This window comes from Plectropomus leopardus, chromosome 21 (assembly GCF_008729295.1).
Source record: "Plectropomus leopardus isolate mb chromosome 21, YSFRI_Pleo_2.0, whole genome shotgun sequence".
Lineage (NCBI taxonomy): Eukaryota > Metazoa > Chordata > Actinopteri > Perciformes > Serranidae > Plectropomus > Plectropomus leopardus.
Window position 1 is genome coordinate 24,857,639 of NC_056483.1, and position 16,444 is coordinate 24,874,082.

A 16,444-nucleotide genomic window follows, 5' to 3' on the forward strand; every position below is an offset into this window, starting at 1 on the left:
TAACTTGTGAAGCACTTTGTGCTACATTAAATGTATGAAAAGTGCTCTATAAATAAAATTTGATTTGACTTAATTTGATTTGATTCTGTCATCCTCTAAATTATATACAAGTACTTATTTAAGGAAAGAAGGTGACAAGCAACTTAACAAGAAATGGACCCTAAAATTTACAATAAATTTGTAAAAAGTCACAATACAAATATACCTATAAACAGGAAAAAAAATAGGTACATATATATATATAATATTTTAAAAAATATATAAATATAGTTTTCAGGACATTTTTAAATATATAAATATAGTTTTCAGGACATTTTTCCCCCAATTTTTGATAAAATCTTATAATCCTTCCGATAAAAATTTTGAGCTCATTCCTTCCTTTCTCAGGTTTTACAAGTTTTAAATGCTAGTATAAGTTGCCTGAATACAGCACAAGAAAACTGATGTTGATCCAAGTGTTAAAGGGTTAAAAAAAAGTCTGACTTTTAAGGTGTCCCAGAACTTAAATTTGTGAGTGTTTAATTCAAGTGCTTCAAGCACCTAAAGCACCTTGTATAAACCCTGTAATAAACAGGAGCACTTAACACCATCTAGCAAGAGATTTCCTCCACAAAATGGTCTTTAGTTTAATCTGTCTTTGTGTCAATGTCATTGGTGTTTTTAATGTATCTAGCAGCTATAAAGTTTAGATGAGAACAGCCATCCCTAAAAAAGTCTTTCCTATATGTTTGTAAAAAAAAAAGTCTGTTTATATGATAACATGATAACACAATGATAATTGTGTACACGGATCCACGTAAACAGCCAAAAAAGCTGTGATATGCCTGCCAGGCCAGTAGCTTGCAGTGTGACTTTGTTATGATGCACCATAGAAGAACACCATGTGCCTGTGAAGTGCCGCTGTGACGTCACTGCTCTCACACGATCCGCGCATTGGCCGTTTGCACAGTGACAGAAGGGGTGGCATTTTAAAAGCTTAAACTCTGTAATTAGGTTTCAAAAGTTTGCATTTTTCAGGCCCCTAAAACACTGTTTTGTGAGAACAAAAGGCTAAACTGCAACAAAAGTTTCACGTTTCATGCACAGTGCGTTGCCGTGTAAACGGCTCCTGCTGCCTAGACTGTGGGATTAAACCCATCTGATAATCACAGAAAAACATTCCACATCCCGTTCAGCCGCTCACAAAAATGCTTCAGTGAAATTCAACTGCACATCTGAAAACACAGAGTGGTAAAAATGCTGTTAGGGTTTGCAGTAATTAAAAATTAGACATGAGCCCGACACTCACCCAGGAAGCGGAAGGTCCTGCGCACCAGCGGATTAAGGTAACAGCAGTCCCCGGTGGCCACTGTTTTCTCTGAGCGGTCAAACTCTTTGGACGTGTACTGGACCAGGAACAGCACCGTCTCTGTGATTGTGATCTGGAAAACACCAGAAACAGAGACGCAGAGAGAGGACTGAGATGAGCTGAGTGACAGGAGATCTGAGTCGCACTTACAGCGCCATTTTCTTCCACTCTGTCACACAGCCAGGAGCCTGTGTGTTTGTGTGTTTTCTCACAGGGCTCCATCTGCACACACACAGCTGTGGAACACACAGAAACATATGGGAGAGAGGAGGTAAGCTCACAGTGCTGTGAGAGAAGGAGCAGAGGTGTGTGTGAACGTAGGCTGACATATTTTAGATGAAACATTGATTTTATTTGTGTTTTACAATATATTTCTTTGAAGAATAAATCTAAAACTTGTAAACAAATGATGATGTTTGCTGCTGGGATGACCAATAACCACAAAAACCTGAATTATTTTGAGTGAAAATAGACCAGAGTTGTACAGTTTTTTATTCATTTGTTTGTTTGGTGCATCCCTGCATGATGTAACCCACGCTAGCAGTTTATGTTTACAGAAAATCCTGCAAAATACGCATAAGCAATTTTACACTCCTGAAGAATTAGTTTCCGCATGAGCTTTTAAACCTTCTGCTTTGTATTTGTGTAAATCTGTTTTACCAAAATCAGCGCAACGTCAATATGTGACAGCTGCTGCACTTCGCTGCCAACAGCTCCGCAGCATGCCAGCCACATTACACCAGCGACTGTCCCTCATCACACTACAGCCTCCAGTGACCTCAGACACAATGACAACCAGCAGCAGTACGTTTCCTGCCACGCTAGCTGCCTTCAGATCAAACTCTTTCAGTTTAATCAGAGCCGCAGTCCTGACAGCAGACCAAGCGGCTCTATCCACACCAGCCGCCAACCTCACACCTCATCTTTGCCTCATCACAGTAACTACCTGTAATATTTACAACCAGCAGCCCCCCATCAAATGTTTGTGCATTTTACATAAATGAAAAGTGTGTCCCTGTTTTACAAAAGTGTTGCTTTGAAGTTACAAAAGGAAACAGCTGTTGTCTTTCAAGTCTTAAACCACATTTAAAATTTTAAACTTGTGGCATTTTGTCAAGTAAGCTGTTCAGATACCACAATCACTTCAAACTTGTCGAAAAGCACCACTATGTCAGTGCTTTCAGCGCCCAATTGTGACGCCAAAAGCCACTTTCAGGGTCCAACCCAAATGCAGCTGGATGGTGTCAGATAAGAATGCGCTCAGACAGAACCAGAGGTATTGTCATCATACAGCAGCAGATGGCTGGATGGTACTGACTGCGTCCACATGCAACACGCATGGGTGGCGTTACTTGAGAACGCTGCCAGTGTGGCAGCGTTCTCAGGCAGGAAACAGTGCTACCTGCCTAATCTTAATATTGTACATTAGAATAATGCTGGTAATGACTAAATAAAGATTGTTTCAAATACCAAAAACAAAAAAAACCCTTCATAGAATTTAACCTGAACAATATCAGTCACTCATCACAGCTGCACCTGGATCTACCTGTGCTGTTCAGGGGAAAGGGACTTTTAAGTTTTATAAAGACAGCTCCCACTGCAGCCCTCAAACCAAAGTTGGATGACTGACTGTAGTTTAAGAAAAAAATAATTTATTATTACAGTGATGTTAAGTGAAAATAACCTGAAGCAATAAAACTCAGGGTGAACCTAGGCCAAAACAATCAGCAAAAGATTTTATCTGTCCAAAAGTGTCGGCTAAGCCTAAACGAGATAAAGGATACAAAAAACAGAGAAAAGGGTACAAAAGAAAATGGCAGCTTATCACGACAGCTTCAGAGCTATCTAGGAACAAAAAGTAGATTACTGTAGGTACTAAATTCCCACAGATATCCCCAGAAGCAGTCTCACAAGAACAGAAGATTTGGGTGCTAAGAACAGAACAATTCGGTGACTGAACTGCTAAAAACCTGAGCGTTTTTTTTAAAATGATGGATGGCAACACTCCTCAGGCCCAACCCACAACTACAGCCAGCGAGACAGAAATCCTCAGGACAGAGCACACACTCTTATACAAAACACAGCCGCACAAAACACTACATACATATCAGAATACAAAAAGCACAGCCATTGCCCTGGTTACAGGCTATGGACTTATTTTCCTGTCAAAAATCAACAAGCTTATACTGTATTTGGATGGAGAGAACAGCATTTTCATTCGAGAGTGCAGTTTTTTAAATCAAACACACATTTTTCTTGAGAGTAAATTATTTTAATTCGAGAGAACAATATTTTAATCCGAGCATACAGCATCCTTCCTGCATACTCTCAATACTTTACTCACACTTTTAAATGCACTTATGCCTTTTCCCAATACTGTACTCTGCTTTTTCTCCATACCGCATGCTCGCACTCAACTACACTGCACCTCGCTACAAGGATAGTTTCCCTTTGCTTTAAAAGTTCCCTTTGCTTCAAGTCCTCACTTACGGATTTTTACTCCTCTCTACATGGATCATTTCTCCTCTCGCCATGAAACCTGACTAAACGCACCAATAAGACTGGTTTTCTGATTATGGCCGATGGAATTATCTAAGCCCCATTGTTAGCAATATGTTGCAGCAGAAACTGTTAAAATGTTAATTGTACATCTTGTATATAGGTAAGCAGGGGGGTTCTGAAGTTATTTTACAAGTCTGGTGCTAACTGCACAAAATCGAGCCAGCAGATATACTGTGTGTAATTGTGACATCAATTGTACTGCAGTCTATATTTTAATCATTTGTATGTCATAAATGATATTGTTTCCATGGTGATGTGGTGTATGGCATTTGAAATGTGTAAATGAGTTACAGTATAACTTGTAGTTTGCAGGGATATCTGCCTTTTCAAACCAAGTGCAGGTTCAGCAAATTTCTATTTCAACGTTTGTTATTTGCCCTACTAATTACTGCAAGAAGCTATTATTTAATAATTATTGCATTAATTGCCCTTGATTATTGTGATTTGGTTTAATTTTTTTTCTGTAAAAATGGTAATATGTTTCATAATCATTGAGTGTAAAATAGGGACATCTGATTGTGATGTAAGGTAGACTTTAAAAAAAATCCCTACATGAAGCTTTTAATCCTGCCGACAACGCTCTGATTGGCTCAACTGTTTTTCCAACTGAGAGTAAAAAAAACAATAAAGCAATCAGAATCAGTGAAATCATTGAGGGTCTGGACTCTGGCTGTTTTTGACAAGGCAGTTTATATTTTACTTCAGAATGTAGCTTTGATTATCTGCTCGGCTCGAATGGGTCCAACCAAACCTGCTGAGCTCAGGCTGAGCCTGGCTGTAATTTCTCAATATTTACTTTTTAAATACAAACTTTATTTTCTGTTTAACAACATGAAAAGTGTCTGGGCTATGTTGTGTTCAACCCATCATAACTACAGTAATGGATAAGTCGAGAATTTGATTTAAACAGAAAAAACATGACAATTACCTCTTATTTCCAGCAGTTCTGTGTTCAGACCGGCTTCGCTCCGTCACAGCAGATGGTGCAAACAGATTACACTCTAGTCTATGTGTTGACTTCCACTGGCTCTGCTGCATTGCGGATTGACTCCTTCCCAGCTCCGGCAGTCCGGACGCTTGCAGATCAGATACACAAGGCTCCTATTTTTACCGGACGCCGGAGCTCTTTAAATTCAACTGCATTAACCACCAAGCAGAGGAAGTCAGACAGGGATGAGTGGATCCAGGCCTGGAGTCAACAGGTCAAAGGTTTTCTGAGGTCACTACCGACAACATGATAGAAGAGAAGCTACTTATGAAGATGAAAAACCACAAAAGTATCCTTTTATCGGGAGTTATAGGAGTGAACGTAGTTATTACTTCCCTTTCTGTTCTGATATTATGCGTGTAATTCTGTAATTACCGCAGGAATTCCTCGGTCTCACCACTCCAGCTGATCTGGCAATGCTGCACCATGCCGCACTCAAACCGCAACTGGTGGGAGGTGACGGATGACGGAGCATGGCACAAAACCGCAGCAGAGCCGTACCTCAACGCACATGCAAACGGTGGAAATCCTGGGTTAGGGGGTCATTTGCTCACATCCTGCACATGCACTCCAGTGAACTGCTTAGGAGATGCATGGAACTGGCAGTTCTTGTGCATAATTGGCAAGAGATGCATTGGACTGAGAGGAAAACAACAGAAAAAGAAAGAGAGTGGGGCTGCAAGGCGACTTGGTTGGCAGTGTTTGCCTCTGCTTCCCCAGCAGTGGGAGAGGTGTGCGCAACCTGCAGTGGAGAGCAGTGATCATCATCACCATGCCACATCGCTCTGGACCGCTGCGCACACTCAAAGACAGAGCCACACTGAGCAGCACAGCTTGCTCTGTCGAACCTGCCCCATGTCAGACACTAACGCCAACAACAGTTTTTTGAAAGAACAGAAGAAATTGAAAAGAGATACTGTGTTTACACTATGAGCAAAAACATGATGCATGACTGACTACGTTATACCTGAGTCACCAATGAAGTGTTGCTCAAGCACTCTGTAGCATAGTTATGTCATTACAGGCCGGTGTGTATGTGACTTTCCACAAAGCACCTTGACTAAATGTCATTCAAAATCTTGGATTAGGTCAACAAGATATCTATGCTTTTGTTACATGACTGAGCTCCATTTTATGGCGGATTTCCACCGGTTGCATGTGCGTTGCGTTACGGCTCCGCTGCAGTTTTGCTTCGTGCTCCGTCATTCATCAATCCCCACTGGTTGCGTTTTGAGTCTGGCACAGCGCAGCACTGCTGGATCAGCGGAGTGGTGAGACCAAGAAGTTCTTGCGGTACTTACAGAATCACGCCTCTGCTACATATACGAGTACAGAAAAAAAGGTAGTAACTCCATTCACCCTGTGGATTAATTATCTTAATGTCGATTCACTCTCATAACTGAGAGTGAGTTGCTCCTCGCCATTTCCTCCCTGTGGTTGTCTTTATAAAAGGATGTGTGGTGTCATAAATAATTTTGTGGTTTTCCACCTCCATAATTAACTTCTCTTCCCCATGGTGCTGGTAATGAACCCAAAAAACCTCTGACCTGTTGACTCCAGGCCTGGATCTGCTCATTTTGACATGTTATTGATGTAGTAAAGTGAGATACGATCAGACGTAAACACAGAGTGTTTTATTCTGACAATTAACAGCATGTTTTAATGTCGTATCACTGTCCAATTTCCTGTCTGTTCTGTGTGAAATTTGGCTACATTTATGTGAAGTGATCTGGTGTCCGTCAAAAATAGGAGGCTTGCGTATCTGATCAGCTGAGACAGAGTCAATCAACAACTCAACAGAGCCAGTGGAAATTTACACATAGACTATAGTGTAATCTATTTTCTCCGTCTGCCGTGATGGAGTGGAGCCGGACCGCACACGGATCTGGTGGAAATCCAGGGTTAACATCACACTTCGCCAATCCCTGCATACATTTACAGTTACAAGTGGAAATTTGGGTTTCTATAGCCTTGTTTCCACCAAGCAGCCTGGTTCAGCCTGGTTGAGTTTTGTAAACATTAGCATGGTTATTTTTGCATTCACACTATGAAAACTTGTGAATGGTATCAGTAGAACTGTTCCTTCCTGTTCCACCTTTGTGTCACCCCTTAATAATTGTTTTAATTTCATTTTTAATTGTTATGTTTTTATTGCATGACATATGCAAAAGGTGTAAAATATACAGTACTGTACAAAAGTCTTAGGCCACCATAGATTAATTTTTTTTTAACAAAGTCATAATAAGGATACACATATATATTTATTTTTCAGTCTCTTTATTGAGAAACACAGAATACAGAGAAAATGTAAAATGCATTAAAACACCAAAAAAGTGAATATCTTCAGACTAAAGCCAATATTAAGTGTGAAACATGAAATTGTACACACATAACAAAAGGTAGCTCAAACAATCAATACTGAGCTTTGGACATGTTGCATTTTAATGCAACATGTTGTAAATGCACTACAAGATTAGAATTTTAAATCTCATATTGTCGGGCCATGATAGTTGAAGACCTGCTCAGTGGAAAAAGGGAGGTCAGACTTTACTTTTGCAACTTTAGCCAGTTGAAGTTGTTCTTTTCTTAAATATATGCTGTTTTAATACTGTCTACATTTGTCCTGTATGTTCTAGTTGTATTTTAGTAAAGGGACTACTGAGAAATTAATATGTATGATCATCATAATCTTTCTATCATAACAAAGTTTAATTTGGCCTAAGACTTTTACACAGCACAAAGTGAATTTCGAGGAGAAATACTGTGGCGAAGCATCATTCCAGTATGCATCAGCAGCACTACATCTCTTACGTGACTCTCACTCCAGCCTGTTCTTTTTGTCTGTAAATGTTGGCATGCAGTTCCATTCTGTGGACGATACACAAGGTGCAGCATCTTTTTTTTCTTATCACCGACGATGAGAAAGGCTTGGTTCTGGTTTGGAAGGAAACTATGCAGGTTAATTTATGGTTGCGCCTGATGTTTTAGACCCCATCAAAGCTCTGCTTCAGATATCTGCAGTGCCTTATTTTGGTTTTCATAAAGGTTAAATCTAAAACAGTGATAAGATGAATGCACATAACAAGTTGCAAAGAACTTTCTCCTGTATTTCTGCAAAGTGAACCTTTTGATAAAAAGACGTGATATTCAATAATTCCTCTAGGGACAGTATCAGACTGTAACTTACTTTATCTGGGAATCCCACAACCACAGGATGCCCTGATATGGACTAAATCTGACTGAATAATGCATTACCTATATAAAAAAAAGAGGGCTTAAAGACATGCTGAGAGCAGTGCAGGATAAAAAAAAAAGAAGAGAAACTCTTTGGAATACCAAAAGCAAGAGAACTATTTGCACTTAACACAGCAGGCCTGCAGACAACCTGATTTCAAAATGAAAATCTATAAAGTGATGAGGAACGGCCAGAGTGGAGGCCAATTTGTTTATCCATCTCATTTCTCCATCATGCCTGGACGGGGCAGGACTGAGGCAGCAGGGCAAAAGAGCAAAGCAGCTCTGAATGAACAAATCATTATAACAGAGGTGGGAGCTGATTGTGTGGACAGCTACACTGCAGCCCGAGGAATCTGCGTCTACATCAACGGCTGAGCTGCTGCTGCTCCAACAGTGATGAAATAACATCACTTAATAATAACATCTGCATTTATGTCACACTTTGATGTGCCTTGGATAAATTGAAACAAGGTTACATAAAAGGAAAAGAACAAAAAGGAAACATTACAGACATGCAAAAAGAAGTAGAAAAGTGCACCCAGCAGAGTGCTAATCTCCACCAGGTGTGTCTGAGTGCACATGGGAGGGGGGCAGGGCGAAGCACACCTGGTGGTGACTGCAACTCTCACTCATAGAGACTTTTGATCTCTGAGGCAAGAACATGGATGTTCATTCTGCATCTTTTTACTTTTACCATCTAATTTTACTATCATGACGTGCAATTTATCACAATGTGCAATTGGTGTATATATATATACATACAGTATATATACATGAATAACGGGCAGCAATTGGGCCAGATAAACTGGCCTAATTCTTTCTGCTGACACTGGCATCATTAAGCCATTGTCAAAAATAAAATGGCTAGGGCGTCCGGTGGATCAGTGGCTAGAGCAGGCGCCCCGTGTACAGAGGTTGTGTCCTCGCCGCAGCAGCTGCAGGTTTGATTTCAGCCTTGGCCCTTTGCTGCATTCCAGATGTGGGCCAGATGTGACCCAACTCAGCTGAAACTTGGACTCTGCCATCACTGGGCTTGTACATACCTTGCTTTGATATCCCTTTGCTGCTGTAATAATGCCAATTATCCCCGTTGTGGGACTAATAAGGGATTATCCTATTTTAACTCATCTTATCTTAGATTATACTAATCAAGGGACGGTCTGCATGACCTCAAGGTCACTGTAAGAAGTTAAGTGGAAAAACTTAACGGAAAAAGAACAACAAAGGTTTGAGGTCCATCTTCAACAACTAAAGCCAGTTTTATTAAATTTAAACTCTGTTATGAACCATGGCCCCTGACTGTTGACAGGGCTGCACCAAACTTAGTTGAATCAGATTTGGCTGTTGAATACAGATAGTGTTTTTCAGTTTGAACAGTGCTCAGCAGGTGGTTCATTGTGACAGCGGCATTCATGTCAGAGTAAATGGACCTGCACTAATATAGCACTTTATTGTGACACGAGTTATTGTGACCGCTCAAAACACTTTCACACTATCAGTCATATTCACCCATTCACACACATACATTCACACACTGGTGGCTGAGGCTACTGTAAAAGGTGCCACCTGCTACTCAGTTTTTAACCATTCACACGTACTCGCACACTGATGGAACAGCCATGAGGGTTCAGTGACTTGCCCAAGGATACTTTGAAATGTTGACTGGAAGAGCTGGGTATTGAACCACCAACCCTATGATCAGAGGATGACTAACCCTACTTCTGAGCCACAGTCACCCTAAGACAAACAACAAACGAGCATCCCGCTTAAAGTCCTGTGTTTGTTGGGCTCATCACCATCATTCCACCAACCTTGCAGGGACTTTCCACCTTAGTTTAATCGTTGTCAAGCAGCATTTCAAACTGGTGCCATCCCATTGTATTATCACCCAGAGGCATATCATACAATAGTTGAGCATCCTGGCCATACGATTTGAAGGTTCTATGTATAGCATTAAGAACATTAAGGCAGTAAATTTGCTATGGAAAGATATGTAGAAGTAATAGAGCCAAAAATTGAACCGCCAACCTTCCAATTTAGAGGACAACCAGCTCTAACTCTGAGTCAAGTGAAATGTCTGTTGATGTTTGATGACTAAAAGCAGTTGAATAAGAGATGAAAGCTATTCAAATGTCTGTAGAGGAAGAGCAATTTCAGCTGAAGTGGAAAAAAACATTTCTTTAACTAAATTGTCAATTAGTATGAAACAGGTAAAAGCAGCTGAAGTACAAGTTAAAGTTTAAGAGAGAGCAATTGTAAATAAAACAAATCATATCTTTGTAACTGCTTTGAAAACCAAAGTTAAAGAAAAAAAATAGTGATGAATAGTTTGGATATGACATTGTGTGAGAGAGGACATGCTTGTCAAGGTCTTTGCATATGAAAAACTAGATGTAAGAAAATCGATTCAGGGGCTGAGGCTTTGTAAAACCCCGCTCTCTTCTCTACATTATGGTCTGATCTGCACATGAATGCTGTGTGATCCATATCACACTGAAGCAATACTGGTGTTCATATCTCCTCTCATAATAAACTGCAGATATCTCAATATTTTGCAGCCGGTTTCAAAGTTTAGTACCATAGATTCAAGTAAAGGTGGTTTTGTCATGCTGATTTCTGCTGGCGTGACCTTTCCAAGCTAAGAAGCATGTTTCCTCTCGGTCTGGTGGGTTTCAGGTTTCACTGCAGGTTAAGAAGACCTTTAAAGATCTGAGCTGCGGTGAGCGGCCACATTAAACCAAGCCTTTAAGCTACAAAACAGCTACAACTGTAGACACTGGTGGCTTCACAAAACACCAGGAGGAAAGTGCAAAAGAATCTGTACTTTTACACCCAGATGTCTTTCCTTGATGTCAGTAGAATGTTCATACGTCTCCCAAACTGGTTGCTCTGTGCTTTATTAGCAAGAGGAAGGAAGGAGCAGCTGTGGCTCAGAGATAGAGCAGGTCGTCCTTCAATCAGAAGATTGGTGGTTTGATCCCCAACTCGTCCAGTCAATGTATCGAAGTATTCTTGGACGAAATACTGAAACCCAAATCCCTATATTATTACCATCGGAGTGGGAGTGCACAAGAATGGTTACTGAGTAGTAGGTGTGGCACCTTGTACAGTAGCCTCGGCCACCTATGCGTGAATGGGTGAATATGACGTGGTGTAAAAGCGCTTTGAGTGGTCATAAGACGAGAAAAGTTCTATACAAGTGCAGACCATTTACTAAAAGTAAACTTTGCAAGGTGAGCTTTGTCCAGACAAAATGTAGGTCTAGAATTTGCATTTAAAACTAGAGATGTGTTTAATTGCATCTCATGGAATCTGAATTCCCAATTATCCTATAACAGCTTAATACATTCAAATCTATTATGAAATCCCTTTAAATAGTTTGTTTGTTGGGAAATTGAAATGTGTCAAGAAAAAAGAGTATCCCAGTAGTCTGTTCAGTCCAAGTATTATTGACCAATAATGTTGCAAACCATGGTGATTGATGACAATTTAATTTTTTATAAGCCTTTTATTTATTTATTGTCAATTAACTATATTCACGTGTCTTTCACTTTATAGAGATTTGTCCAAATGACTCGTACATGGGAGAGAAATTTTTGGCCTTAATATCTGCAACTGAAGCCCCAAAATATGGTCCATTGCCCTCATATGCTTATTACTGTCAGACTGATTACCCATGGGTTCTGAGATTAAGATAATCGGTAACACCTATCACACCTTCACACAAAGGCTTACCTGGTTTTTGGGCAATCAGACATTTCTAATCAACACTGTTCATTGTCCACGAAAACATGACTGTTGGTATGTCTGGCTAAGCTGCTGCTAACTTTACTTAAGTGCCTGTTGCCAGGCTGCCAGCTTTGCAGGGCTGTGTATGAAATATCTGTGTGTTAGTGCATACGAGCTGTTAACCAGTAACTGCTTTTTTTTTTGTAACTGCATGTTGTAATATTATGTAATCTCTGTGTAAACATTTACCCTTTTGTCTTCTTTTTACATACTATTAATGTGTGCACACTTTTGTATGTATGTACCTTGATGTCTTCTTTTTTTCTTTTCTTTCTCTTTACTAAAGGCCTAACTAGGAACAGGAGTTTGAAACTAGAAATAGCTACAATCTCTGTGTGTGAAATATCAGTTACTACAGCTTGTCTGCAACAGGCTAAAGTTTATGTTAATTTGCATTGTCCCTATCAAATAAACAAAAGAAGTGTGTGCATGAGTGTGTTGAACTTGATGAAGCAGTGAACACAGTGCTTTTACTTGTCAAATGGCGGCTGTGGTGGATTAACCAAACCTTGAAAATAAAGGGCTCGGCAGCGTTTATTTGCAGCACATGGAGGGAGTTGATAACCTCGGGATCGTTGTGTCAGCAGACACTTCCTAACAGCTCTCGGCAAGAACAGAGCAACACAGCGGTGATGCAGCCGTGGTCAGACTGCAGGGCTGGATCGGCACTACTGGCTAAAGCTAAATGTGTTCTCAATAAGCTGCCATGACCAGAGGCCCACAATAGGACATGATAATCACTATTGTGGCTGCTCGTCTCCAGGACGCTCAATGCCCCTGTGTCTTCAGCCCAGAGCTGTCTTTTCAGCACTTGACTGATTTCACACTCAGTGCACTGCGGGATTAATCTTTAATTTACAGGTTCCCCCAGCCGGGATTTGTACCAAACACCTCCTGACCTTGCCCGGTCTGAATGTTTCCACCTGGCTACACACCCAGACACATAAAGTCCTGTCAGTGAGGACAGCACAGTGTGTCCAAGCGTGCGTGTGACTGTGCACATGCGCCCGTGGGTGTATGTGGTCACGAAGGGTACTGAGGCCCGGAGCTAAAACCCACAGAGCTGCCAAGCACCCACCCGCACTGCCACGGTGATTTATTCAGGTTGACTGGTGAGGGGGACACACGAGGTAGAGGAGGAGAGGAGAACAGAAATCTAAAAAGTTGCACTGAACTTGCAAATACACAAAAGTTTTTTTTCTCCAACAATTCTTTTTCAGGCATTTTGTTTTATAATAAAGCAATTTCATGTCCAGAAAATGATTAAATTTCAGGAGATCCCACAAAAACTTCACAATTTTTCACAAAGGAAACAGCAGTTAAACATGACATTGAAATTGCTACTGAGACACTAGAACACACATTAAAGCTGCGGATACACTACACCACTCACAATCCTAAGAGATTCTGAAAATACTGGGTGTCTACACTCACCAACTGGCTTCTGCAGATTTTATGACGACTAAAAATGGTGGGTCATACACTTAACGACTGCGCCAGATGAGAAATCATAGACTACATGACTTGTCACTTCAAATGAACTGAACAAACCAAACTTTCATGACAACACTCACAAGAGCAAGAGTAAACATACAACTGAGAGAAAGGAACAAACATGGATACAGGACAGGCAGCAGAAGTTTTAAATGTGCCTCCATTTGCACCGAAGAAGAAAAGAAACGGCAAAAACGCATTTGGGGTAAGTCATGGAGGGGTAGACATGGAGAGCATGGACTTGAGGTGAGTAAATGAGGAACCTTCTGCTTATCGTAACGTACTGGATCCAAGCCTGCGCAACATTGACTTACGCCAGGTGCAAGGTAGGGATAACAACAGAACAGTTATTGGCTGTTGACGGTACACATTTCCTAGTTAGGTCGGTGAGCAGTGTATGCTACCAGACAGCGTCCAGAGTTGGATCTGAAAAATCAAACACGTTTGATTCGCTCCGGCTCGTGTCAGGAGGAGTCTGTTCTCCTACGCTTGCTAACTCCAGTCTGTACCCCTCATACACGTACTGAATTCTGTGCTAATTTGCCACGTCCACTGGCCAAAACTCGTGCTGACTGGTGCGGACTGAGACAGAGTCGACATGATTTGGAATCCTACAGAAAATCCCATCTAAAGTTGTGCAGTGTATCCCCAGCTTAAGGTTGTTTTCTGTGTTTGTTTTTGGCATGCATTAACAGATCCTGGGATCCACACCAAATGAACACACAAGTAAAATCTAGTGGTGAACACACTGAACTACTGCTACTCTCCCGCTGGCTGTCAACTGTGCATGCAGTTGACAGTAATCAGTAACTTGTTTGTGGTAACTTTATTAAGCCCAATTCTGTTTAGTAAAATGCACCATGCAAACACGATGTGCACTGACACCATAAAGTCATTAACTCTGTTTTAACCCCTCTACAAGATGGGGCCTATGATTAGGCAATAATGCAGATGTTGCCTTAAAGCCACCATTAGTTCCATTTATTTTGTGCTTCTGTGGTGCATTCAATATTAACAAACACATTTGGCATTCATTAAATCCTAGTTATTGCCGCATGGTGAGCACAGAGTCTTCGGGTCCTCTGGGGATGAGAGGCAGCTTTGCCCAGTTGGTAATGGAGCCTTTCAAACAGGCTGATCTCCATTCACACTCTGTCCACTGCCAACTGTTAATGATGAGGTTCATTCTCGAACCATCTCCAAGTAGTTTTAGTCCACTCAAACTCAAACGATTTATATCACATAGCGCATGAAGGATCATTCTTGTTTTTTTTTTTTTTAAAAAAACCTGGACTAGACAAAGAAAACAAACCCTAACCCTAACCCTTAAAAATAAATATAAGAAAATAATATTTGACAGGTATGAAAATGAGAAGAGGGCATTTAAAATTTAATGAGTAGTTATTTATGTAGTTTTGACAAGGAGTACTGCTGGTTGTGTAGTTGTAATAATGATATTGTTTTGATTATGAAGATGTAAATATGATATGTCTATAAATATGATATGGTCTGAGCTTTGAAGATTATGGAGGTGTAATTGATAATGTTTGATTTATGATAATGTAAATATGATGTTCATTTCATAGGATATCATACAACCTGATCTATGAGAATAGAGAGTGGGGCGAATGGGGTAAAAAAAAATGCATTTTCCTAAGGGCGGCGGGGCTGGGATTAGGACAGTGGTGTCATATGGTGCATCTAGCGGTGGTGGTGTGTTTTGGCTTTTATGTGGACTGTCAGAACATATAACCAGGGTCTAACAATGTAGACCATCTCAGGATACCACAGAGTCTTGCAGTATTTACTTTCAGTTCACATCAGAACCAATGGCTGCATGAAAATGCATTTCCTCTCTATCAGTACTGCATTCTATTGAGGCACAGAGGCACAGTCTCCTCTACCTTCCAAGGAAGGACTTAGTGAAAGGCCCCGGGCCTTTCTAGAGCCCACAGACCTCAGAATCTAGGTCACACACACTCTACACACATACTCCAGCCATGCAAGCCTCTTTATTTTGTCTCTGAAGCACAGTGAAGAACAAAGATTAAAAACTAAGAAGAAACTATATATCATTTGATTGTGCTGAACATGCACCTGTTTGAATATAAAGTAAAGTCTCATTTTCTCTTCTAGGTGGAGACTGAAATAAAAGTATCCTAGCAAAATAATTTCCCATCTCATCTAAAATATCTGTCTACAATACTTCTCCACAATTTTTTTGAACAACAAGTTTTGAACATTTTTCCCTTTCCTCCATCCTCTGCCTTTCCAGAGTCATTACCTCTAAGCAGTCCATCTTCCACTTGGTCCAGCTGGTCAGAGATTACATCTCCTGGTCCTCAGAAGTAATGGCATCATTATCATCCAAGTCACTCAAGGCTAAAAAGTCTCACTTACTTGCTTTCCACTTTCATGCACTTCCCCAAATCTCAATTGCCCAAAAAGCCTGGTTTATGGCACAGCAATATAGCACAATGTGGCCTTCACAGTGTCTGCAAAACAAACAACTGCAGAGGTCTGCCAAATACAGGCTTAATGTTAAAAATAATTGCAAGATTCAAGTAAAACTCACTGTTTACTTGTTCACACACACAGTGTCCATGTGACTGTGCTCTGCAGTGATAAAACACACTGACGCTCCTGTGTGAGTCTAGTCAGCATTAGAAACTCTGTCTGAACAGACGTTCTCTCTCTGTTGTTCCTATAAGCCTAGCATTAGCATTAGCATCAGCACAGCTAGCAGGTCTCTCCAACACAAAGCAGCTGATCAGTCAGATGCTGGGTTTACTGAGACACTCAGTATGTTTACATGTAACACGTTCTCATTCCAGCTTGTCACAGGGTGCTTCCATGTCTTCTCATGACATTTTAGGTATCCTTCTGCTTCAGCTGTTTATGCTCCAAGATTGCTAGCAGCACAGCCTTTATGCTAACAGAGCAGGGCAGACAGTCATGATGGTTGGGATTAGGCAGCAAAGTCACAGATGGTTAGGTTAGGGCAAAAAAGCACATGGTAAGGTGAA

The 16,444-nt window shown here is 40.7% G+C and overlaps 1 protein-coding gene across 1 annotated transcript in view; it reads right to left on the reverse strand.

The window, feature by feature from the left end:
- LOC121960829 (phospholipid phosphatase-related protein type 5-like) overlaps positions 1–16,444 on the reverse strand; it is a 165,536-nt gene that overhangs the window by 64,410 nt on the left and 84,682 nt on the right. Inside the window, exon 3 of the mRNA XM_042510702.1 lies at positions 1,289–1,421. Within this exon, the coding sequence (XP_042366636.1) occupies positions 1,289–1,421 (133 nt within the window). The remainder of the gene's footprint in view (positions 1–1,288; positions 1,422–16,444) is intronic.